At 39.0% G+C, this 25837-nt stretch overlaps 4 protein-coding genes across 7 annotated transcripts; 1 reads left to right on the plus strand and 3 right to left on the minus strand.

The window, feature by feature from the left end:
• The first annotated feature begins 1107 nt into the window (after positions 1-1107).
• On the plus strand, positions 1108-6826 carry phykpl (5-phosphohydroxy-L-lysine phospho-lyase). The gene is made up of 13 exons (XM_074647532.1): positions 1108-1357; positions 1450-1568; positions 1675-1834; positions 1905-1979; positions 2066-2153; positions 2254-2370; positions 2984-3066; positions 3149-3374; positions 4774-4928; positions 5776-5865; positions 5984-6117; positions 6274-6320; positions 6664-6826. The coding sequence occupies exons 1-12, from the start codon at positions 1293-1295 to the stop codon at positions 6294-6296; spliced, it is 1335 nt and encodes a 444-aa protein (XP_074503633.1). The 5' UTR covers positions 1108-1292; the 3' UTR covers positions 6297-6320; positions 6664-6826.
• Positions 6827-7200: 374 nt separating this feature from the next.
• Positions 7201-12785, minus strand: LOC141774739 (heterogeneous nuclear ribonucleoprotein A/B-like). Of its 4 annotated transcripts, none has more exons than XM_074647537.1 (9): positions 12648-12785; positions 11510-11829; positions 9531-9699; positions 9283-9441; positions 9066-9197; positions 8866-8956; positions 8557-8712; positions 8362-8447; positions 7201-7924 (listed from the first exon to the last, which is right to left on the minus strand). In XM_074647537.1, exons 2-8 carry the CDS (start codon positions 11803-11805, stop codon positions 8377-8379), a joined length of 1074 nt encoding a protein of 357 aa, XP_074503638.1. In that variant the 5' UTR covers positions 11806-11829; positions 12648-12785; the 3' UTR covers positions 7201-7924; positions 8362-8376. The 4 variants fall into 4 exon arrangements, with proteins under 4 accessions (XP_074503638.1, XP_074503639.1, XP_074503641.1 ...); XM_074647538.1 differs by having other exon boundaries at positions 12590-12742; XM_074647540.1 differs by lacking the exon at positions 8362-8447.
• Positions 12786-15415: 2630 nt separating this feature from the next.
• Positions 15416-19453, minus strand: nme5 (NME/NM23 family member 5). Its single transcript, XM_074647550.1, has 5 exons — positions 19097-19453; positions 17609-17814; positions 16116-16216; positions 15898-16016; positions 15416-15770 (listed from the first exon to the last, which is right to left on the minus strand). The coding sequence occupies exons 1-5, from the start codon at positions 19232-19234 to the stop codon at positions 15687-15689; spliced, it is 648 nt and encodes a 215-aa protein (XP_074503651.1). The 5' UTR covers positions 19235-19453; the 3' UTR covers positions 15416-15686.
• A 1171-nt stretch (positions 19454-20624) lies between these two features.
• Positions 20625-25441, minus strand: rack1 (receptor for activated C kinase 1). The gene is made up of 8 exons (XM_074647545.1): positions 25202-25441; positions 24256-24427; positions 22922-23069; positions 22053-22148; positions 21743-21853; positions 21323-21463; positions 20962-21072; positions 20625-20732 (listed from the first exon to the last, which is right to left on the minus strand). The coding sequence occupies exons 1-8, from the start codon at positions 25308-25310 to the stop codon at positions 20667-20669; spliced, it is 954 nt and encodes a 317-aa protein (XP_074503646.1). The 5' UTR covers positions 25311-25441; the 3' UTR covers positions 20625-20666.
• Between the last annotated feature and the right edge of the window lie 396 nt (positions 25442-25837).

The following is a 25837-nucleotide window of genomic DNA, read 5'->3' on the forward strand; positions in this document are numbered from 1 at the left end:
AAATTACATTTTTAACAACATATGTTGCACTTATTTTGGACGTCTCTGTTTTGTTAACACCCCCATAGTTGAGCCATTCTAAATAAAGCCACAGCATAACATGAAAAAGGATCAAAATGACAAATAAATGTAGTTTATTTATGATATAAATATACTAATATAGTATATATATATATATATATATATATATATATATATATATATTATTGAACAAATTCAAATTTACAAACAACATGGCTCATAGGTTATTGAATTAGAGTAAACGGACAAGGTGCATACAGAACAAGAACAAATAAAATATTGAAAATTATACACAATAAACACCATCCTTTTAGCCATCATTCTTTTACTTCTATTTATCTACCTATTTATATTTATTTTACTTTATTTTATCTTATTCTTTTTAATCTTGGCTTAATTTGATTTGCACCCTCACTGACAGCCAGCCACCCCCACCCCTCTCAAACACACACACACACTTGTACACAGTAACACAATATTGATCTTGCCCAGTTATGTTCGCTTTTTTCAAAGTTTTTCTGTCTTTCTTTTTTATTTATTCATTTTTTATTATTTATTTATCTATTTTTCTTTATTTATTTTTCTTTCTTTCTTTAATTTATCTTTCCATTTTGTTTTATCCATAATTCATTTTATTTTAGTTTGTTATGAGGAAAAGGAAGAGAAAGAAAAAAAAGGAAAAATATATGTATATAAAAAACTTTTTGGAAAAGCCAGTCATTATATAGTTTATATCTGAGGGGAGCAGTTTAGAGGAGTATTTATAGCCTTTGGAGCATACCAATACAGAGGGGGGTTTTGAATACACTTTCTAAAAAAAACACAATTTGAAGAAAGTCCCATAATGCTTGTAAAGCTCATACGTTTCTAATATTACTTTTTTAACGTGTTCCCAATAGAAATTACAATTTTAACAACATATATTGCATTTATTTTGGACGTCTCTGTCTTGTAAACACCCCCATAGTTGAGCCCTTCAAAATAAAGCCACACCATGTTAGAAAACAGACCAAACTGCAAATAAAGGTTGTTTATTTATGATTTAAATAGAATAATGTAATGCATATATAATTTAGATAGTCTACCTATATTTGCAATAAAAAAATATATATTGTTAAATGGGTGAGTCCAGATCTACCATGTGCGCATGTGCAGTGGATGTCAAGACTAAGCAGAAAGCAGAGTAATCTGACGTACCACTTTAACTTGGCGACCTTTGGAGAGCTCTTCCTTCACTGCTTCAGTAGTTTTTAGTATACTTTACACACTAAATGAACATGGCAGCTGAAAAACTCAGGAAAGAAGAAACTCTTGCAATGAGGATGAGATTAATCGGGTATGTAAAAGACATGCAATTGTTGGCAGACATATTGTGCACAGTTTACTTCCGTGCAACTCACTGACACGTCGTGATTTCTTTAATTACAGGCAGTCATGTAGACTATTTTATTCAGACGAGCCTGTGAAAATAGTGAGAGCAAGAGGACAATATCTATTTGATGAAAATGGCATGCAATATCTGGACTGCATCAGCAACGTTCACCATGGTAAAACACTTCATATCATGCAGTGCAAAGTCCATTTATTACCTTTATAAAAACATATGGCAGGAGGTTTTTTATGTGTCAGTGTGATTTTTTTTTATTATTATAGTGGGCCACTGTCACCCCAGCATTACAAAGGCTGCAGCTGCACAGATGGACCTCCTGAACACAAATACACGATTCCTGCACGACAACATAGTCATGTATGCAGACCGGCTGGCTGCCAGCCTGCCTGAGAAACTGAGTGTCTTCTACTTTGTTAACTCTGGGTAAGTAGTTGACAAAGAAAGGTATTCCTATAGTACCATTCCAGTGGTTTCACATCTGTTCTTGTGACAGGTCAGAGGCCAATGATCTCGCCCTACGCTTGGCGCAGCAGTACACCCAACATGAGGATGTCGTTGTGCTTGACCAGTGAGTATTCAGTTCTATTTCAATGCATACACCCTCTCTGACAATACACCTGCTTATCAATTACAATGAACTCTCTTTTATACCAGTGCATACCACGGGCATCTAATGTCCCTCATCGACATTAGTCCTTACAAGTTCCGGAAACTGGCGGGACAGAAAGAATGGGTTCATGTGGTGTGTACATTTATACGAACCATCCCATCATTTCATCAGCTGCTACTGACCAACAGTGGACTCCTGCCTATCTGAAAGAATGTGTTTCATCTTCCTATAGGCGCCCTTACCAGACACCTACAGAGGCATATACACAGAGGATCACCCCAACCCGGGCCAAGCATACGCGGATGCAGTGAAAGACGTAATAGAGGAGGTGCACAGGAAAGGTCGTAAGGTAGCCTGCACTGTAACGCAGTCGAATAAAATCAGCATAATGTTTTAAAGGTCCCATATCGTGCTCATTTTCAGGTTCATACTTGTATTTTGTGTTTCTACTAGAACATGTTTACATGCTGTAATGTTAAAAAAACACATTATTTTCCTCGTACTGTCTGCCTGAATATACCTGTATTTAACCCTCTGTCGAAACGCTCCGTTTTAGTGCATTTCAATGGAATTGCGTTGCTAGGCAACAGTTGGGGTCCATGTCTTCCTGTCAGCTTATGTTATTCACATACACTGCAACCAGGAAAAAACTGAGACACATTTAGAATGTTTAAGTTTAAAACCGTGTAATTGGTCTAAATATTGTATATTTGTGACATCACAAATGGACAGAAATCCTGACGGCTTGTTTCAAACGCACAATTTCTGAATAGGGGCTGTGTGTATTTCTTCGTATATCGAGCGTTTTGATAGTTTAACAGTATTTATAAAGCACTTAACCTGCTTTATCATGTAAAAAACATGAAAATCTCACTTTTTACAATATGGGACCCTTAAAGAAAATGTATAATGCTGTAACAAACATGCCCATTTGTTACTTATTCACTACATTTCCCCCACAGATCTCTGCCTTCTTTGCCGAATCATTGCCAAGTGTTGGAGGACAAATCATCTTGCCCCAAGGATACTCAGCTAAAGTTGCAGAGTGAGTGGTGTGACTAATATTTTTCAGATTCTGCTCAGCCACATGTACAATAGTGGTGACGTGGTGCGTCTCTCTCCTACAGATACGTGCGCTCTGCCGGTGGAGTGTTTGTGGCAGACGAGGTGCAGACGGGTTTCGGACGCGTGGGGAGTCACTTCTGGGCGTTCCAGCTGCAGGGGGAGGGTTTCTGTCCCGACATAGTGACCATGGGTAAACCGATGGGCAACGGACATCCCCTGGCGTGTGTGGTGACCACCGCAGAGATAGCCGGAGCTTTCACAGCCAATGGAGTGGAGTACTTCAATACGGTGACTATACAGTAGCCTCAACACATCCAACCATCCATTATCTGTAACCCCCTTATCCTATTAAGGGTCGCGCACGGGAGGTTGGAGCCGATCCCAGCTAACATTGGGCGAAGGCAGCGTACACCCTGGACAGGTCTCCATAGGGCTAGCCTAAACACAATATGAATGACTTCTTCAAGTTGGTATCTATAGCAGAGGCAGCTAGGGTGCCTTTGTGTAATAAGGAATGCATAAATCATTCTCAGTATAATGTGATATCATAGTAGTCCTATTATTATTATTATTACTGAACTGATGTCAGTTACACAAAGATAGTGTATTTTAAAGGGGACTTATTATGCTTTTGTGCTTTGTCCCTTTCCTTTAAGTGTGTTATGTAGATTTTGTGCATGTAAAAGGTCTGCAAAGTTACAAAGTCCACGCTAAAGGGAGTTACTCTCCCCCACAGAAACACTGCTCTTGAACTGCCTGAAACGCCTTGCTTGAAGTCCCGCCTCTTCTTCCGTAACGTGGTGATGTCACCAAGAAACACATTTTTCCAAGAGGCTAGTTTGGCACGCCTTCAAACAAAGCTAGTTCGAGCGGAGCTGGAGCGGAGTCTGAAGAGCTTGGTGCGGTTGACCAATCACAACAGAGTGGACAGGCTGACCAATTAGAGCAGTCTGGGCTTTTCAAGAGATGGGGGGGGGGGGGGGGGTCTTCCGAAATAAGGTCCCATGGGGTCACCGGAAGAGGCGGGACTTTGACTCTCTAAAAGCAGCCTTTAAAGGGGACCAAATATGCTTTAATGTTTCTTCTCTTTCCTTTAGTGCGTTATATAGTTTTTTTGGTGCATGTAAAACGCCTGCAAAATCACAAAGTCCACACCAAAGGGAGTTACTCTCCCCCCACAGGAACACTGCTCCTGAACTGCCTGAAACGCCTCGCTTGAAGTCCCGCCTTTTATTCTGTAACGTGGTGATGTCACCAAGTAACACATTTGTTACTTGTTACCGGACAAGAGACAGAGGGTGAAAAGAGATGCTGGTATGACAAAAATAAATCTTTTTTTTTTTTAACATTAAAGCGTGTAAACATGTTCTAGTAGGAACCCAAAATACAAGTATGCACCTGGAAATAAGCATAATAGGTCCTCTTTAAGGTAAATAAAAGTAAAAAATGTATGTTTTTTCTGTTGGTGGTTATGTTGATCACTGACTTGTGTTGACGACTGTCGTTCACTTCTCAAGTTGTCATTTAGCCACTTCATTTAACACTATGCTGCTACATAAAACATACATCATTAATTAGAGTTCTTAAAGTCGATTGCTAACAAGTTTCTGTTGAAATCTGTTTGAACTACCTCTGGTTAATAAGCATGCATATATCGAGATGAAGTTTTGTCTCTAACTTTATGCAGTTCGGAGGGAATCCAGTGTCCTGTGCAATTGGCCTGGCACTACTTGACGTGATAGAGAAAGAGGACCTGAGAGGAAACGCCACCAGGGTGGGAGCACATCTTAAAGGTTTGCTCACAAAGATGCAAACACGGCATCAAATAATCGGCGATGTCAGGTAAGGATGGAGACACTCAGGCCCCTTCAAAATAAAGGCCAATACTATTCTATTCTCAAGAGTCCATGGCACTAAATCAGATTTGGAAAAATAAATTAAAATGAATGAAAAGCATGAAGTCTGACCATTAAGTTGTCACCTAATACCACCATTTCACTGTCAACAAGAATTCAATTCCAACACGCACTTGGTACATGTTTTCACTTATCTTAGCTGATAAGACAGGACAGTCTGTGCATGTACAGCACTTTATCAACATTTCTATGACTTGCACATGTTGTGGTGGAACAACTTATAGGTTCAGTGCTCAGGATTGAGAGTTATGTGTATATGCACCATCACATGCTTATTAACTGAGACTACATTGTAGAGAGACTGTTGGGTTTAGAAATATTGTGATTTTTTAGGTATGCAAAATGTAAAAAAAGAGCCCATATCCCCACAAACACAAGAATCCATTTTGGGATACATTTTTCTAGCAGTGCGTGTCCCAGGCCTACTTTCACAGCAGACATTTTGACTCATCTTAGTAGGAAAAGCACATGTTAGTCATAGTATTTATTATTCTTTCATTTTATTATTAACAGCCGTGGTTTTCCGACTATGTCTTCTGTGAGAATGGCCTATTAAAAGACATTTTGTATCCCTGAGCCACGCCAAGACAAGCCCATCGTTACAGCTACCTTGTTAAACCGGAAAATGTAGTATGATATAACAATTATTCATATAAATTAAGCAGAAACTGAAGCGTTCAGATAATCACTATTCACTCAATGATATTCAGTGTATTCATGTGTATGTAAACCCCCAATTTTGAAGATGTTTTTCTATTATTTGTTTTGAACAGAGGCGTAGGCCTGTTTGTGGGTCTCGAGCTGGTTACAGACCGAGAGCAGAAGACTCCGGCCACAGAGACAGCAGCTCGGGTGGTGAAGAGGTATTGGATTTTGAGTGCAATGCAGCAATTATTGGTTGTAGTTTCGCAATTAACTTGATTTTTCTTATAGACAAATGGTGTTCTATGATTTTAACTCCATGTCCCTTTTTTAAATTAGGTTAAAGGAGGAGGATAAAATCTGTGTCAGCACAGACGGCCCCTGGGAAAACGTGGTGAAGTTTAAACCTCCCATGTGTTTCAGTATGGAGGACGCTGACCTGGTGGTACAATGTATCGACCGCATCCTCACAGGTTAGCTCCACAAAACACCACCTTTCAGTCTACAGCTGTTACTCCAGTATGTTTACTTTGTAATAAGAGTCTGAACACTGAAAGATGCCTATAAAAGACTTCATACCACACATTTTTTTATATAAAAGTGTAGAATAACTTTTCTTGTTTTCACAGACATGGAAGCCAGTGACATTTAAAACTGGAAAAGGAAGACATCTAAGGTTTGTTTAAACCTGTAGAAAAACTTTTTTAATTGCATCAGACATCGTCAGATGGTTCACATTCATAAAGTTCAGAGGTAGAGATGTGAATTTTTTATACTTGAGGTTCCAGTAGATCAAACAAGTTCATTCATTTCACTTTGCAGAACATGTTGCCATCTTCCACTTTAACTGTGGGGACTCGTTTTTGAAATGGACTAGGACTCATGAGGGGTGTATTATTAGTACATTCTCATATCAAATCTATGATATAAAGTGGTGGCAGTAGATTTTAAATGGCAGTTAACCATTTAAAGCCATGCAACCTTTAAGTTGATCATTGTACATCTTTTGTCCCCCCCAGGTGTTCAGTGCCTTTTTAAAAGGAATCACTTCAGTAAAATGAGGAGATGCAGTCGCCTCACTGATGAAAGACCAATACACAAGATGCTAACGTGACACTAATGAACTCCCACAAGGAGTTATTTTTATCAAGAAACTAATAAAGCATTCGTTTTTTTAAACAATAGTGACTCTTACTTTCTTTTACCCACAGCAGCATGATTTGAAATGATAATTAGTCCCACCATACAACACTGATCGGCAACATGTTCTCAATACACAGTATGGTTGAGGTAAGCACTTACCAGACCACCTATCTTTATAACTCCTGGTCATATTCATTAAAAACGCTCAAGTACCGCAGTTTTCACATCTAGTGGGGTGGGTATTAACACTCAGCCAGTTATCCTGCCGGTAGTGACGCCCTCTCCCACAGCTTCCAAAGCTGGCATCCGTAGAGGTGTTAACATTACTCTCAAGACAAAAAACAAGCAAGCCATTTAACAGTACAAAACATTTAACATTAACTTTACAAAATAATAACAAAAGGATCCGTGTGTAATATAAACCAAAAGTTTATTTCTACCAATTTGCCCAAGACACTAGAGGAATGAGTTTCCAGTGAGAGAGGGAGTACCCTCTTACATTAACAGGCTTGCGTTCAGTTGAATAACACTAGTAAAGCCACTTAAAATTGCAGACATGATGGGGGAAGAATCTCCTTAAAAGCTTAAAGAAAAAAAAAAAAAATAGATGCTGGTTGTCTTCGTCTACTAGGCCATCTGCAAACATTCACTTGACACGCTTACAATGAACCCTTTGATTAGTTTAAATCCCTTATTTTTTTGCCTCACCCCACATCTGAAGCCATGCAACTTGCATCCAACATTCAGCACGGGAGAAAAATAACTAAAAGATCTAGAAACACCAAAAAGAAAAAAAAGAAAAAAAAAGAAAAAATGTTTTATTTGTGAGCTTTAAAAGCTCTTGCTCCTGCTCATCTGTAAATCCAGTAGACATGTAAAAATACAACCATACAATACATTAGATTCAAAAAGGTACCAAAAAGTACAGTAAAAATAACACTTCCATCACTGGAAATGTAAATGGACACAAAACAATATAAAATAAAAAGTGGAAAAGTGACATTTGCTTCCCCAGTTCCTCACTTGATCTGTACATATGGAGCATGAGTCCAAATTTCTGCCAACTCCAAAGGAAAAGCCAGAGCCCATGTTGGTTGTGGTCAGACCATGGATCTCTTTTTCTTATTTACTTTAGACCTTAAGAGAAAAACACGGTGCTTAACGTTACTGAGAATAAACCAAATATGGCATGCAGTTACACAAAGACAGACAGGTGCATGAATGAGTTTGACAGGTCAGTGAATGGACAGACACACTTTGGGGGGGGGGAGGGGGGCACGACCGCTAGCTATTACACCTAGCACCCTGGTGAAAGGTGAAACGGTCCTTATTCCTGTTCTCAACCACCACCAACTCAACCCTTATTGATCAAGTAGTAGAGATGCATCTTAAGATGGCTGACAGGTGGAATGAATCCATCTTTAAATGATCACAGACCCCACAACACAGCCTACCCTAACCCCACCACAATGCTTGAATGGATTTAGAGTAGATGGAGATCTTTGGGGTCAAAAAAGGCACCAATGGTTACAGCTATGTTCTCATACTACCACGGATGATGCAAAAATGCATACCTGCACTACGTGTGATCAGTATGGCTTGTAGCTACTCTGGTGGCCTCCACGTCTTGGAGTTTTCCCATAGCTTGTATTGCCCTGGTCTGGAGGACAAGAGAAAAAGGGACTGAGTTCTTCTGTACAACAAGGAGGACCAAGAAAATAAAGTTTCTCTCATTCTTTTTGCTTTCCCGGGGGGCACTTATCGCTTACTGTAATCGTAGCCACCCCCATAGCCGTAATAACCAGCAGAGTAGTCATAGTTGCCGTAGCCGCCATATCCGTAGCCTTGCTGTCCGTAGCCATAGTTCTGGTTGTATCCCTGGTTCCAGTAGTTGTTGTAACCTTGATTCCAGTTCTGGCCCTGGCCTAGAAACAACAGGTGAGGTCCTTTGTCACAACTCTCCAGCACACAGGACTCAGGCAAGTTAATCGGCACAAATTCAAAAGTCTACCGGTTGAGTGGTTTTAAATATAAGATTTTGCTGGTATACACACACACAAATTAAAAGGGCTGCTTACCTCCACGGCCCCTGCCGCGTCCTCCGTATCCACGGGCGCCGTACTGCTGCTGCTGGTAGACCTCTTTGGGCTGGGCTATTTTTATTTCACACTGTAACACCACACACACACAAGAGCACATTACATGCATTGTGACGCGACTTCTACAAAAAATTCATGAAACTACAGTACATCATCAGTATTGTGTTGTATGCCGTTACCTTGCTTCCGCCGACGTTGTGGTATTTCTTCTCCATCACCTTCTTGACGGGAGTCTCGTCTTTGTACGTGATAAATACAAATCCCCTCCTCTTTTCTGTCTTTGGATCTTGCGGGAGCTCAATGGTCTCGACCTACACGAGAGAAGAAACAAAACACTGAAGCAGCCAATATCGTAAGCATTCAATAACTTGTAGACGAATCAATCTAACACCGTACATCTCCAAATGTCCCGAAGTACTCCTGAATGACTTCCTTTGAGGTGTCAGGGTTAAGGCCTCCCACAAAGATTTTCTTGACTGGATCCTTCTTCATGGCCATGGCCTTCTTGGGGTCGATGACACGCCCATCTAGCCTGTGCTCCTTCTGTTCAAGAACCTACAAAAAAAAAAATACACAAAACATTTTAAAAATTGCTTTGTAAACACTTTAATATTTTGCGACATAATTTGTGTCCCCCAACTCACCTTATCCACAGCGATCGCGTCTTTAAAGAGAATGAATCCGAAGCCTCTTGACCGGCCCGTCTGCTGGTCCATCTTTATGGTGCAGTCCGTCACCTCACCGAATTTAGTGAAGTAATCTTTGAGATCCTTCTTGCTCGTCTCCCAGCTGAGACCGCCAACAAACATTTTCCTGAGAGAGACACATGCAAAAGGGACATGGTCAGCATTACAAGCAGTAGGGATGTCACGAGAACCGATACCTTGGTACCAAAATTATAAAAATGAGACGGTACTCGTTTTCTTCGATACCGAAGGATGCCTGTAATGGTCATTTGGTACTGGAGATGCGATTCTTCCAGATCTAATGGGGGCAGCATACGCTTACAAGTGTTCTCATCTGCCGTGAAATGAAGGAAGATGAAGAACGCCAAAACAGCACGGAAAAAAACATCAACACGAGACGTGAAAGATGGCAGCTGCTGCAGCGCTACCTCCGCTCAACTCGTTAAGAGTTTGGTATGGAAGTACTTTGCGTTCGAGGTGGATTTACAAGGAGTAATAGATTCGCAAAAAACAGTATGCGGTGCAGTAATGGTGCCGTCGTACTTTTCTTCCAAAGGAGGAAATACTTCCAATTTAGTAAAGCACCTCAAAGGCAGACATCTAGACAATATTGTTTGTTTTAAATACTTGAAGGCTACATGCAACTGTTCTGTTTTGCAATTTTAATAAGACGTTTCTTTTTTATTTCTTACTTAAAGGCTACATGCCTCTGTTTTTTGTAATGTTCAAATGTTTTAATAAAAGGACTGCGTGTTGAATTACATGGGATTTTTTTTTTTTTTTAAGCTAGGTATCGAATTGGTATCAAGAATTGTGTAAATTCACTGATATTGGTATCGACTACTAGATTTCTGGTACCGTGACATCCCTACATGCAGCCCCCCTTTAAATTTATATATACATATGGCCGTGGAGGTGGGGGGGTGCTGTTGGGTAGGAGGGTGTAAATGTACACACTGTTCCCGAACATCTGTTGACCCGATGACGTAGAGGCCGGCTGCAGTTGCTATATAGCTTAAAGTTTCTGTTTTTTTTACCGTGGTATCGAGAATCGTGTAAATTCACTGGTATTGGTATCGACTACTAGATTTCTGGTACCGTGACATCCCTAACATGCATGCAGCCCCCCTTTAAATTTATTTATATATATTTTGTAATGTTAAAATGTTTTAATAAAAGGAGTGCGTGTTGAATTACATGATTTTTTTTTTACCGTGGTATCGAGCCTTGTGTAAATTCACTGGTATTGGTATCGACTACTAGATTTCTGGAACCATGACATCCCTAACATGCAGTCCCCCTTTAACTTTATATATATATATTATAAAATAAACGTAGACGTTTCTTTTTATTTATTACTTAAGACATGCCTGTTTTTTAAAAAAATGTTTTAATAAAAGGAGTGCGTGTTGAATTAAATGGGATTTATTGTTTTGTGGTTTGTTTTTTTACCGTGGTATCGAATTGGTATCAAACTACTAGATTTTTGGTACCGTGACATTCCTAAAGGGGACATGTTTAGCATTACATTACCCTTTAACTTTATATATATATGGCCGTGGTTGCTGGGGGGGGTGCTGTTGAGTAGGAGGAGGGGATTGGGGGTGTAAATGTACACACTGTTCCCGAACATCTGTTGACCCGATGACGTAGGCAGGCTACAATTGCTATATAGCTAATGCACAAGATTAATTAAAAAATGCAACAAAAAAAAAATTGCATTACAATCTGCATTACAATCTCACATCTAGAGATCCCCTCTCTCTCTGCAGGCTGTAGGTGTGATCCCTACTCCCTGTCTCTCAGGCTCAGAGCCGCCCATCCCCCCTCCACTCTGCATATGGCGCCAACAAAGGCCGGTTGAACAAAGAAACATGGCCAACCTCTCACACGACTGCTTTTTACTACAAATCTCGACAGTTTACACACTAACTCACCCGGCATCCTCCTCTCCCTTGCTGGCGTCGATCTGTCCGCCCTCCGTGCCTCCGTTCTGAGAGTTCCCGTCGGCGTCGAGCCCCGCTCCTCCGCCGCCGCCGCCGCCGCCTTCCTCCTCTTCCTCCTCCTCCTCCTCCTCCTGCTGCTGCTGCTGCTGCTCTCCGCAGTCGTTCACGGCTCTCTCCTCCTCCTCCTCCTCGTTCGCCTCCTCGGTGTGGTCGGCGCCGTTAAAATCATCGTCGACTTCGTGGCCGTTTTCTGACGTCTCCATGTACTGCTGCTCTGTCTCAGACATGTTTGAGGGCGCTATAACGGCTACCTAAAACACAGCATATCAATCTAGCGGTTATATAACAGCCATTTAACGCTTCGCCTTTTTCCACACGGTGCCCCTTCTTAAACCTTCCCCACCTCCATTTTGACCGCCATACATTCATAAAAAAATCAGACATGTTTGTTTTTTATTATAATCTACCTAAACATAAAGAATGTAAAGTTAAAATTAATGATTATATAATAATTCCCCTCTTGCCATTTAACGCTTCGCCTTTTTCCACACGGTGCCCCTTCTTAAACCTTCCCCACCCACCATTTTGACCGCCATACATTCATATAAAAAAAATCAGGCATGTTTGAGCGCTATTAAAAGCCATCTAAACATAAATAAAATCAACTTGAAATTACTAATTATATAATAACTCCTTATGCTATTTAACGCTTCGCTTTTTTTTCCGCGGTGCCCCATGTAAAACCGTCCCCACCATTTTGACCGCCATACATTCATAGAAAAATTACCGCGGCCGCAAGAAAATGGCAAAACGCGAACTTATATAAAAACACATTTAAGCACCCGGTAAAAATATGTTTTAAAGCTATAAAAGATTAATGGAAAATATGTGCATAAAAGTGCATAAATGTAATAAAACCGTAGCCTGGACTGCACAACTCTAATTCGCAGTTACGTAATGCAAAAGGCCGCACTAGCCGCTGCACAACAAGGCCTCTCTTTAATTACACATTTATCATCTAAATATACCTATAAATGCAACGATGATACTACAATAATCAGGGGTACTTACGTGACAATATAATTGAACTGAAAAACCAAGCTTAAAGAAGTAGGAAAAACCTGCTTACTGGTCTCACACACAACCGGAGAGCTCTCTCTTCAAGATGGATTCTCCCACACGACGACAACTCGTGGTTGGTTTTCTAGAACCGGCAGAAAAAAACGGCATTTCTGGCGGAGGAGGCGTCTGATTGGCTGAGGGCTGCTGTCAATCATGACGTCAACCAATCAGAGACGCGTCCCTTTCTTTTTCACAGAAGATGTTCACGCCCCTCGACACACACAGGAAGGAACTCCCAGTACCCTTCTCTGCCTCATGAAGAAGAGTAGAGTGATTTAAAAAATATGGTGAATTACTACTGTTTCATTTTTTTAATTTAACCTTTATTTAACCAGGTTAATCCAAAGGAGGACAGTCTGCAGGACAGATAATAATGCATACAGTGCACTTTCATAGACTAAGCTACTGGAGTTACCCTGCACTATACTCATTTTTAACAGTCTCTTCTGCACTATATTCACTTTTAACAGTTTATTCATCTCCTTTTATTTTTTATATCTGGTATTTGTTTTTGTACTTTGTACTTTGCACCACTAACTTTTTTACTAACATGTTTTGCACTATGGAACTGTGATGCTGGAAACTTGAATTTCCCTCAGGATCAATAAAGTTACTATCTATCTATCTATTTTTTTTATTTATTTAACCTTTATTTAACCAGGTTAGGTCAAAGGAGGACGGTCTGCAGGACAGATAATAATGCACACAGTGCACTTTCATAGACTAAGCTACTGGAGTTACTCTGCACTATATTCATTTTAAATGATTTTCAATTTTCATCTCCTTGTATTTTTATATCTGTTTTATTTTTTTTGTACTTTTCACTACTTACTTTTTTACTGCCTTTTTACTAACATGTTTTGCACTATGGAACTGTGATGCCGGAAACTTGAATTTCCCCCGGGATCAATAAAGTTACTATCTATCTACTGTATCTATCTATTGAGATTAAGAACCTCTTTTCTAAGGGAGACCTGGCCAAGACGGTCAGCAGCAAGAACACAAAGTTGCAGACACAATTAGAGATAAAATACAATTCACAAACACTAAAAGCCCTAAATTTGAACTATCTAAAGACAAATGGGGGGACAAAAAGGACCTTTTCTGGGAGTCAGCGGTACAACAAGGGGGCTAAAAACATTGGCATGCCATAGAGTCTGATTCTAAAGCCTTCATTTTAGATTTAAAAATATTTAATGATACCAGCTCCTTGATTATTTGGTCATTTTGGAGCAAATTCCAGGCTGAGGGTGCAGAATATGCAAAAGCCCTTTCCCCCAATTTTTGTCTGAGCTGTTGGGACAGAGAGCACAAAGAGGTCCTGTGAACACAGTGAATACTGTCCACAATTTGTTTGCGTAATAAAAACACTTAAGTATTGTGGGAGCAGACCCAGAATCACCTTATATATAAGGATGTACCAATGGGAGAGCCTACGGGTTGCCAGTGCAGGCCATCCCACCCGAGAGGACAACTCACAGTGGTGAGTCAGAGCTTAATAACGTTTTACAAAGCGTTACTCTTAGTATTTGTCTGTCTTGCACGGCTATATTCACTCTGAATCTGACAAAAAATGTAGTCAAATGCAACAGAAGTCCAGGCAGTCCAGGGTTGTTAAACGGTAGCCTACGTGGAAAATGTCCAAAATGTAGATCTAGGTGTCTCTGTATGGATATTAATGATGGATAAACGCACGGAGAGCTGCCTTCAAGCCTTTCATACGCGTACATAGACACATATAAATGGTTATAACGGTGACTTTCTTTCAGTGACAACTGCACACACTTTAATAGACTACTCTATCAAAAAGTAAGCACAACTGCAAGCCAAGTATACCTTTCTGTAGGCCTATAAGGAAAGAATACTTAATATACTTTTCTTAAGTATATCTCGATCAAAGTACAAGTAGGCCTATAAGCCAAGTATACTTAGACTTTTCTGTATACTTCTCAGTATGAGCCAAGTATACTTAGACTTTTCTGTATACTTGTCAGTATAAGCCAAGTATACTTAAATACTCAAATTGTAGGCTACATATAATATTGCACATATATGCTACAATAAAACCAAGTGAGATGTGTAATGAGAAGGAATACCAAAGGCAAATCCATAACGCATGGGCAAGACTGCATTTTCTTTTTTAGCTCCAATGATGCAGTCGCATCAATGTCACCTCAACATAGATTGATTATAACTGAAAACGTATTCATAATAATGATAATACAATAAGAAGTAAAAGTACTCGTGTACAAATTCAGGCACTGGCTACTGCTAGTTACACACTACAGACCAAATAACCATCAAATGGGATTTAGAGACGCCATAATAATTAAAATAAATATTTTTCTATATTTATTCTTTGATTAAAATTCAAAAACACATACAGTAATAGTCATTGAGGTTATTTTCCATAATCAGTCTGATAGCTAACATGCAAACTACCGTGAAGCAGCCTGAATAAAGTACTGTAATCCTCATTTGACCAACTGAAGTCACTTTGTTCATTCAGTAACATGTTTGTTAGACAGCTATATGCCCATGTACAAGCTGGACTACTTTATCAACTATATATATTGTGTTTGCGAACCAGTTCCAGAGGAGCCACAAGAGATGAAGCTGGTCAAATCAGGTAGACCAGAACATGTTATTGTACGAGCATTTGGTCGAACTTGGTTATAATGTTATCATGGTGACCAAATCAAATGCAAACTCTGTCTGACTTACTCCATAATTCAACATGATATGTTGGACCTGCTGGGACAGGGTGCTTTGTTAAAAAACAAAAAACAAATCTGAGATATTTGATTTATTTTATGATTAGGAGCAGTTGTTAGTGTTCTTATAATAAACCTGTTGAATTTTAATGTTGGGTTATGAATCAAATCACACCCTTTAAAGAAGTGTTAACGGAAGAACAAATGGTTTATAAATAGGCCAGCTTTACCTGAAAACAGATGATTAGTGCTGAAAAGACATTTAATTCCATCATAGTTTAAAAAATGAACATTTGATATTATGTACTCGTCCCTCTTTTTTTCCCATGTTGTCATTCTGCTTGTTCCACAATAGCTCCATCAGATAATCGAGGCTTGTTTGGATTGTTGTTGATCAGCCAGTCAGCGAGCCAAATCTATCGAAGCAAAAGTGCAGGATAATGTAAGAAGATGTTTCAGGGACCAAAGCTCAACACCACTAAACAACATGACACAACAATAAATAACTATCTTATGTTCATATATTGAGCATTGAGTACTTACACCGGGGTTGAGGGGCTTGTGCTTGCAGAGCTCAGTGAGTCCACGCAGCAGAGTCGGGTTTACATGCCTGCTCAGGTATTCTTTGGTGGCATCTTTCGAGGGAAAGGGCTCGTTTACAGCTGCAGAGAGAGAAAGCATGGGGGGTACACAATTATAAGTGTTCAATACATTTCTATACAAACAACAGTACTGTATGTGTGGTTGTGTGTTTTACTTACAGTTTGGGAACATGAATTTGATCTCCCATTCAGCCGCTGGAAATGAATCGCTGCCATGGAGTGCGTTTCTAAGGTCTGAAGTGCCATATTTTGCTCTAAGGCTGCGGGGGGGAAATACATCACATTCATATAAACATATCTGCCAGGTTGAAGTCATAGGATGCCTCACACTCACAGGGCATGATGAACTATGTACTGTACGTCATAATAATCAGAGGCTGGGGCTCAGAATCACAATCAATTATATACAGTATGTACAAATATCAAAACTACTGCTTGATCAATCTTTTGCATTGTAGGCTGAATACTGTACCAAGACCATGGAGAATATTATGAGTACTTCTTCAAAACCATATAGAGAATGTACTGTTATGTAGTTTAATATAATGTGTCCATCACACAGCACTCCCTGTCTGAATCTGTCTAACCAAAGGATTGGTGCCATGATATCACAGGAATATTCAAGTATTGTGACACCCTAATGTGGATGTGCTCACACACTAATACATACAGTATATATATACATATATATACTGCATATACTCAGAACTTACATTGTGGTAGGGGAAATAATAGTTATTCAAAGTGTTTCTTAATATACCGAAGGTCTGTTTGATCTGTGCCAGCCGTTTGTTTCTAAGCAGACATTTGAGACAGACCCTCTGCAGATACACCAATATTTTTAATATTATTTGTTTTTTTATATTTATTATTATTATTTTTTTATTTCTGTTGGTAAGACTGTCGGTAAGGCAATGTGAACTGTAAATTTGTATTATATGACGGATTGTTTATTACCAATGTATAATTATAATTCTTATATCTTTGACCTCATGTAAGATTCATGGAGATTTTGCAAGTTTCAATTGTTAAAAGCAAAATAAAAACAGTGTTTAAAAAAACTGCAATAGCAATTTAATGCATTAGCAGGAACTGAAATGTCTTGCATGATTTCGTGGGAAGTTCACAGTCAAACTTCCCACCATTTTGACTGATGGCTGAGATATATATATATATATATATATTTAACCTCCTGAGACCCGGCCCATTGACATGTGTCCTCTGTAGTGGACATTCTGTCCACATGCATATCCTCTTACTCTTTTGACCTACTCTATCAACCCCTGGTGTATTGTAAAGAGGACATCCTAGGCTTTCCAGTGATATGGCATGTTTTTTTTTTAATCAATTTGAATGTAATCTTGGTTTAATATCACTCTACAGCCATAATCTGTTCATTTTTTTTGTCTTTTCACACTGAAATAATCCTGTAATCCACTAGAGTGGACAATAAAAATAAAGTTTAACAAGCCTAAATTGTTAAGATTTTCTTTTAAGCCTAAATAGGAAGGATATCACAACAAAAAGTAATTGGAAGACACTTTTTTTAACTCAGTTCCCAGGAGGATATATATATAACCACATGTGCCATAGAATGAACAGACAACAAAACAAAAGACTTGCATCAACATCTTATAAATTAACAGACTGACCACTCTGGATGAGTTTCTTTGGCCTTGGTGTTGTTGACCGGCCCGATGATGGACTTCCAGTGGGCGATGGCGTTTTCACGGGCCAGTGTCATGGCAACAACGGGACCGGAGCTCATGAAGGCAGTCAAGCTGGGAAAGAAGAGCTTTCCATACTGGTCTGCGTAGAAGTCACTGCATTGCTCTGGACTCAGCTGCAGCATCCGCTTCTGTCAGAAAGATGGGGACACAAAAGTGACATGTGAATTCTAGGTATGTATCTTAACACCTTAGGGGTTTAACAAAGTCTGATGATTCATCGTCCTGTTTATATATTTTTATCTATTAACATTTTTTTTTGAAAAAGATCCCTTAAATGTAGTTATTAAGAAAGTGTGACAATTGGACATTGTTAGCACTCTCTGGTGGACAAACTGCATAATGGTTTCTGTTTCTCTGTTGCATTTCTGTACTGTGATATCAGCCAACATATATGCAGACAATATAGATCTATTTGGGATTTATCAGTCAGACTATACACACACACAATTGGACTAACACCATAGGCTACTTGTCTTAAAATAAAAGTTAACTAAACAAACTATTTGCCTCCCTGGCACCATACAGCACACCCTAAATACAATTAATTGAAATGTGAACTGATACTGGATTTTTTAGGTATGTATTTTAATACCTTAGGGTTTAACAAAGTCTGGTGATTCATTGTCCTATATATATATTTTCATCTAGTACATTTTTTTGAAAAAGATCCCTTAAATCTAGTTATTAAGAAAGTGTGACCATATGTGCAGAGCTGGACATTGTTAGCACTCTCTGGTGGACAAACTGCATAATGGTTTCTGTTTCTCTGTTGTAAGTCTGTCCTGTAATATCAGCCAACATGCAGACAATATAGGTATATTTGGGATTTATCAGTTTGTTTATTTGTTTATTTATTTAGCACAATTTAAGACTATACAACATAACAAAAAAAAAGAATAATATAAAGTGCAGCAAGATGCAAAAAACCCACTGGGCTTATCTGAAGCCTCCACATAGAGACTAGATTAATATAAAGAAATAGTATGACTACATAATAGTGATAAACAATTAGGACAAGATATATATAACAATACAGTAAATATATAAAAAAAGAGAAGTGTGTGATGCGTGGAAGTGTATGGTTAGTGTTTGTGAGGAGGATATTGTTTAATATCTATAGAGTTCTGGGTAATCGTAACCAAACAACATAGTGAGTGGGAAAAAATAAAAAAACATAACAACAGATACATGGACAACATGGGGAAAAGCAAATACAAAACAGCAATGAAATGACCCTTTAAGTGATTTACAGTCAGACTACACACACACACACACAATTGGACAAACGCCTTAGGTTATTTGTCTTATAATAAAAGTTAATTACACAAACTATTGCCTCCCTGGCACCATACATACAGCACACCCTAAAGAGAGCACATCCCAGAGTTTACAGACATATATTCAACCAACCTGCAGGATAATGAAGCCTGATTTGAGGATGATGTCCTCAATCTCCTCAGCTTTGTGGATGGTATCTGGTTTAATCAGAGCCAGAGTTTTGTCCACAAAGATGCGAGGATGTAAAGTTGTCTCCATCTCCTCCAGCATGCTGCACTAACATCTGTCACGTTAGCTTATAACGTTAGACTACTATACTCTCCTTCAGTCCTGTCGACTAAACTCTAACGTTAACCAGTAATTAGATCTATACGTTAGTAACATGTAACATTACGTGTAGCTGGTAAACTTAATAATTAGTTAAACTTGTCCACAAACAGTTAAATAGGCTCGTTTAAAGCAGTGCTCTGTTTATAATGACTGTTTGCGTTGCTAGGATACCACTACAGATCTACGGCAAGCTAAGCAGGTCAATCCAGACAACGCACAAGGCGCCGGTATAATCCATCAGTAGCCTGGTCTAAAATGACAATATTCATTCGCCTCCTGAATTTAAATACAGTTTTAGTGTGTAATAATAATCTGCAGACTGTGCATGCAAAAGTACATTCTTTACACAAAATTAAACTATTCAAGTGACCACAATGATTAAAATGACAAAAGAGGACAGATAATAATGCATACAGTGCACTTGCACAGACTAAGCTACTGGAGTCACCCTGCACTATACTCATTTTTAACACTCTTCTGCACTATATTCACTTTTAACACTCTTCTGCACTATATTCACTTTTAACAGTCTCTTCTGCACTTTTTAATAATCATATATCACAGCTGTTACCCTGCACTATATTCAGTTTTAACTGTTTGCTTCATCTCCTTGTATTTTTATATCTGGTATATTTTTTGTACTACTAACTTTTTACTAAGATGTTTTGCACTATGGAACTGTGATGCTGGAAACTTGAATATACCTCAGGATCAATAGTTACTATCTATCTATCTATTAGACATGCCTTTTTTCAAACCTTACTTTTGTCAAATCATTGTTTTTAGATTATTGCTTCGCTGTGGTTTATAATGCAGTTGTTGTAACTACTGTTACACAAGTCGTGTGAAATAAAGTTTTTTTTTTTTTTTATTAAAGAAAGGTAAAAAGTTGTGCTGATAATACTTATTTTACGTATTATTAGGGATGCACAGATACGATATCCGCTGATACCGAGTACCGATCCGATAATGCTGGTATCAGCTTGACTTAAATATTGCTTTGCCAACTTTGTAAAACAATTTAACAAATAAATACACATATAAATTTACTGAATTATTAAAATAAATCATGCACCAGCAACTTTGTAAAAAAAATCAATCTGTAAAATTAACAAGAATTGCAATTCCAGTGTAAACCTTTTTAATGCAGCAAACTTCAACAGGAATTAAAATGCCAGTATATAGTATGCAAATATAAAAAACTGAATTGAATAGATTTGTCACCGATACCCGATCCAGCTATTTGAGTCAGTATCCCCAGATATCCGATCCCGGTGCATCCCTGTATGTATTATAATCATTGATAGTGTTGAAAGGAAGATGGCGTACGCTCTTTTGAAACAGTCTTTTATTCAAAGTCGACAAAAAGTTCTTATCGAGTTCCAATGGTGACCTGCCACACTCTGATCAGGTTGTCGGTGTAGCCAGCGAACAGGGTCTGTAAAGAAAGAAAGAGGGATGGAGGAACATTGATTACTCATTCTATAGACTTATAGCTTGCCCGTTAATATTCAAATTAGTGCGTTTCTAGTTCCCCTCATATTTGCAGGACTGTCACCATTGGAGTCTCAGAATTAAATGTGAATGGGTATAATCACCGGGGATCAAACACTATAACCACAGATTAGTAGGATAGTCAGACATCTGTACTGGAAAGTGTGTCGTACCTGTCCATCAGCAGACCATGCCAGACAAGTGCACTGTGGGGGCTCGGCCTTGCTGTTTGTGCTGATCACTTCCTGTCTCAGTTCATCCACAATGATCTTGCCCTCCAGATCCTACACGAGGAGAAGAAACATCAGAGGCAGTGCATTGAGTAACTGCTCAGTAGCAACGGATCAATGAGAGAAGTTACAGCATCCACATTTAATTACACAATGTACAACTTGGTCTAGACTAGAGCTCAGAAACAGCCTCTTTATCATCAAATAATACAGTTGGCATTGGAAGTTTCATCACCGCACTTTGCACTGTAGCTTTACTGGACCATATACTGATGAGGAGATATTTAGGATGAAGTTTTTTTACCCAAATCTTGATACTGGGGCCGGTGGCGGCACACAGCCAGTAACGGTTGGGGCTGAAGCAGAGGGCGTTGATGGTGTCACCACTGTCCAGGGTGTAGAGGTGCTTGCCTTCATTCAAGTCCCACAGCATGGCCTGGCCGTCCTAAACGATGAGAGAAAGTACGCTTCAATAACCATATTTAGAAATATAGTAGGTTTCTAGGATACCAACATGATGCTTAACAGCCAACTAGGGAGTTTGTTGCATAACTTAAACAATGATCTTTTTAAGTGCAGGTAACACTCAGAAACAGCCTCTTTATCATCAATGTTAAACAGATGTTTTGAAAGTTTTCATCACTGCTGAAACCTGCAGCTAAACCTAAACTGGTGCATCACTTCAGAATAGTGGCAGTCTATAATTACAAAAAATATTTCTTACCCTTCCACCAGATGCACACAGGGAGCCATCAGGAGATACGGTAACTGTGTTCAGGAAGCCAGAATGACCATGGTGGTTGGTCTTCAGCTTGCAGTTAGCCAGGTTCCACACCTAGGAGCAAAGGACAGGAAGACTACATCACACCTATGGTAGTATAAAGACCCATCATATAAAGCTATATAGGTTGTGCTCTCAACCTAAAGACTATAATCAGTGAGGTTAAGGTAAAGCATGTCAGATTCTGGGCACACAGGCACAGTTGCAAGAGAACTTAAAAAGGTAAAAGCTAAGGGGAGTTTTAAAAACGTACCTTGACCATCTTGTCCCAGCCGCAGGACACAATGATGGGGTTGTTGCTGTTGGGGGAGAAACGCACGCAAGATGCCCACTCAGAATGGCCCTCTTCCTGCAAATTGAAGACAAACATATATTTATTCTCAATGTAAGATTCTCTGGTTACCCCAGATTAGTGATTTGTTTTTATAATGGGCTAGATGAAATTAAGCAAGGTGGGAAAAACACTGATGTCTACAGTAAAGTGTTTTGTTTGGCAGCTTTTTAGCAACATGAACCTAGATTATATACATTTTCAACCAACCATCATTCCATCATTTGTTGAATGATATTAAAAGCATGGCAATGCTGGACATCCCACCCAACTGTTGCAGAAAGCTAGTCGTGTAAAGACAATTGTGACTGGGTGAGCAGCATGTTTCAAAGCAGCGCAAGTAACTAACAATAAGTAAATAACATGTTTGATATTTAGACACATGATATTAGAAGTATGGCTGTTGTATTATTGCTTTTATGTACTTTATCAAATTGTGAATTGAACTACACCTGCCATCATGGAGCTTGTTTGCCTATTGTTGTGCTTCATGTATAAATATGGGTGTGGTTTCCACTTTTTCAAATATTTTGACCTGACAAAAGATCCAAGCAGGATCAGAACATAGTCAATACAAATATTGTGGCATGGAACAGTGTGCAGGCGTTATATTTTTCTTTGCAGACGCTGTTCTGATAGCCTCACACCTACATGATGTGATGTGCGTATAACTTATCATCAAAGTAGCGCAAGGCCATTAATCAGTACTTTAATCCACTAAAATCTAGTTCCACTGACAGAAAGAGACCCGACTGCTACTCACAAGACATCAACATGTGTGGGAAACTCACCTGGATGGTGTATTTGCAGACTCCAAGAGTGTTCCATAGCTTGATGGTCTTGTCCCGGGAGCCAGACACAATCTGGCGGTTATCAGCAGAAAAGGCCACGCTCAGAACATCCTTGGTGTGTCCAACAAAGTGGCGGGTGGTGAGACCACTGGGGGAAAACAACACATCAAACAGTTCAGAACTCAAAACTGTTGCATATTTTAAAAATACACCCAAGTAGAAGGAAGCACGTCTAATATCGCTACAGCTAAACCTGTTGAGCACTTTTCCAAAAGATACACACACTCATTTAAAAGTCAAGACAACTTTTTTCTTAAACCAATTTGCAATGTTTGTGTTTAAACTACGAAAGTTACCGCTGGAGAAGGTACATGTGTAATGTGTTATCCTTTGGGTTAAATACTATTCAAAAGACAGTGTGCACTGGCACAATCCTTGATCCAGAATAAATGGATGCAACAACTGGGTGAGAATATTTACTGTTCACTTGAAACATCAGTGTTTCCAGCACACATTTGGTCACTAGACTTCTTGCATAGCTGAAAGTAAGATCTTCAGGTTTATTACTGCCTCCCATCAACACATTTAAAAAAACAACACTACGGCTTGTTTGTATTTCTTTGAACCAATCACAGACATCTTGGGTGGCGCTAAGGATGCAGCGAACGTCCCCTTGCAAAAATAGATACCGCAGATAGCGAAGGGGAGGAGAATGTGGCAGCTTATACCCGCAGTGGGTAATCAAAATGTTTTGATCAAATATATTGTTTTGTTACAACATTTAAGGAGAAATGCATAATTAAGGTTTATGATTGAAAAGACTTTAAATAGTGAGATTGTTCAGCAATAACTGCTCAACCCAGATGCAGGTTATATGTACCGAAGTTGCTGCAAGGTCAACCAAAGTATGTGGCCACACACATTAGGCTGGGTTTGTATCGGATTTGACCTATTGATGTATGGAAAGAGGCTCGATGCTGACAAGTACTTGATGTCAAGATGACAGAATGCAACTCAAACACTGTAATTTTAGCATAAGTTATTTGGGATTCCTGTGGCGAAACTACACCAGGCCTAGGTTAAGAGTTTGAAGATTTACAACACACCTACTTGTCACCTGGTTTGATTATTACATAAAGTTTGTGATGGCATTGAATTATTGACTTTAGACTGTTTCTTGCAACAGTTGTAGACCCAAGGCCAGATCAGATTTTTCTTACAGCAACAAAAACACTTCCCTGCTAAACTTTTACCTGCACCATCTAAACATGTAGAGGAAACAGCTTCACCACCTTAAACCCAGAAACACCTGATGTCCCCCTCCCTGCACTTACGTGGTGAGGTCCCACAGACGGAGACACCCGTCCCAGGCGCCGGACAGGGCAAACTGTCCATCTGAGGAGATGACCACATCACTTACAAAGTGAGAATGGCCCTTCAACGAGCGCTGGGGGATGCCATAGTTGGTCTCATCACGGGTCAGCTTCCACATGATGATGGACTTGTCTGAAAAACAAACATACAGGGTATATTATAACTCAATGTCCATACATTTCATTCTTCATACACATGTTTATGCATATACTGTATGTCGCCACAGTTTCCCCGATTTGTGTGCCTTAGGGTGTCGTCTGTGTTTCATTTATGTATTTTATTTGTTGTTTGTTTTTTCCTTTAACTACTTATGTTCTTTGTATTTGCTTGTCTCCATTTTGGTTTGCCCATAGTTCCTAGTATTGTCTTTTTTTGTTGATATATATCAGAAATGAGGCATGATACACAGAAGTCTGTATCACTGGCATGCACATGCTTCCTAATAAAAAAGATTTGAAACACATTTCATCCTGTAAACACTTTATTAACATCACCATGCAGAGTTAGTGTTAGTGTGTATTACTGAGGAAGGCTGTCAAGCATGTAGTCATCAGTTAGCAGGCTCAGTATGGTTAGGAGCCAGATCCACATATTAGAGCACGTTAACTACACTCAGGATGATATCACACGTGTCACGGATGCAATGTGTGAATGTGAGGCGGACTGCAGATGACGTTTGATAGTGTTAGCTTAGCTTAGCTTAGCTAGGCTAACCGGCGTCTTTCTGGTCAGTTTGAGCAGATTCTGTGTAACATTAAAGACTATATAACAACATAACGTGCTTTAGTGTCTGTTGATGCATATTGATTCACTCACACCAGTGTTTTTGTTTAGTTACAGCAGTTAACGTCCACAGACCAGCTAGCTGCTGCTAGCCGGTAGCCATGTTGTCGGAACCAGCCTTACCTCTGGACGCGGACAGGATCATGTCGGGGTACTGGGGCGTCGTGGCTATCTGAGTGACCCATCCACTGTGCCCCTTAAGGGTCCCCCTCACGGTCATCTGCTCAGTCATTTTGGCTTGGTTCGGCGGTGCCGTTCTCGAGGATGGATATGGATTATTGAGAGGTCCAGACTGACCTAGGTCCTCATCGCATCAGGGCTCTGAGGGAAAGGAAGGAGAGGACCCGGATGAGGAAGTTAAGAGGGGAGAGAGGCGCGCGGGGCATTCTGGGACATGAGGACTTTACATGCTTTTACCAGGAAAACTTTAATAAAGTAGAAATATATATAGAGATATATTTCAATATATGTTGAAATATAAATATATATTGAAATATATATATATATATATTGAAATATATATACACATATATATTGAAATATATATATATATATATATATATATATATATATATTGAAATATAAATATATATATTGAAATATATATTGAAATATATATATAGAAATATATATATATATATCAATATATGTTGAAATATAAATATATATTGAAATATATATAGAAATATATATATATATATATATATATATATCAATATATGTTGAAATATAAATATATGTTGAAATATAAATATATAT

Source organism: Sebastes fasciatus, chromosome 10, assembly GCF_043250625.1.
Source record: "Sebastes fasciatus isolate fSebFas1 chromosome 10, fSebFas1.pri, whole genome shotgun sequence".
Lineage (NCBI taxonomy): Eukaryota > Metazoa > Chordata > Actinopteri > Perciformes > Sebastidae > Sebastes > Sebastes fasciatus.

What these genes read in the sequence shown, in the direction of transcription:
- nme5 (XM_074647550.1), bottom strand. Translation starts at nt 19,234, where the DNA reads ATGCTGGAGGAGATGGAGACAACTTTACATCCTCGCATCTTTGTGGAC. An exon ending in AAAGAAACTCATCCAGAGTG is followed by an intron (nt 16,217 to 17,608) that starts GTCAGTCTGTTA and finishes TCCCCCCCGCAG; the next exon opens with CCTTAGAGCAAAATATGGCA. An exon ending in ACAAGCCCCTCAACCCCGGT is followed by an intron (nt 15,771 to 15,897) that starts GTAAGTACTCAA and finishes TTGCTTCGATAG; the next exon opens with ATTTGGCTCGCTGACTGGCT.
- rack1 (XM_074647545.1), bottom strand. Translation starts at nt 25,310, where the DNA reads ATGACTGAGCAGATGACCGTGAGGGGGACCCTTAAGGGGCACAGTGGA. An exon ending in GCTGGGACAAGATGGTCAAG is followed by an intron (nt 21,854 to 22,052) that starts GTACGTTTTTAA and finishes CTTTGCTCCTAG; the next exon opens with GTGTGGAACCTGGCTAACTG. An exon ending in TGTGTGCATCTGGTGGAAGG is followed by an intron (nt 21,464 to 21,742) that starts GTAAGAAATATT and finishes CTCATCGTTTAG; the next exon opens with GACGGCCAGGCCATGCTGTG.
- LOC141774739 (XM_074647537.1), bottom strand. Translation starts at nt 11,805, where the DNA reads ATGTCTGAGACAGAGCAGCAGTACATGGAGACGTCAGAAAACGGCCAC. An exon ending in ACTTCGGGACATTTGGAGAT is followed by an intron (nt 9,198 to 9,282) that starts GTACGGTGTTAG and finishes TCTCTCGTGTAG; the next exon opens with GTCGAGACCATTGAGCTCCC. An exon ending in ACGCGGCAGGGGCCGTGGAG is followed by an intron (nt 8,713 to 8,865) that starts GTAAGCAGCCCT and finishes TGTTGTTTCTAG; the next exon opens with GCCAGGGCCAGAACTGGAAT.
- phykpl (XM_074647532.1), top strand. Translation starts at nt 1,293, where the DNA reads ATGAACATGGCAGCTGAAAAACTCAGGAAAGAAGAAACTCTTGCAATG. An exon ending in AGAAAGAATGGGTTCATGTG is followed by an intron (nt 2,154 to 2,253) that starts GTGTGTACATTT and finishes ATCTTCCTATAG; the next exon opens with GCGCCCTTACCAGACACCTA. An exon ending in TACTCAGCTAAAGTTGCAGA is followed by an intron (nt 3,067 to 3,148) that starts GTGAGTGGTGTG and finishes TCTCTCCTACAG; the next exon opens with ATACGTGCGCTCTGCCGGTG.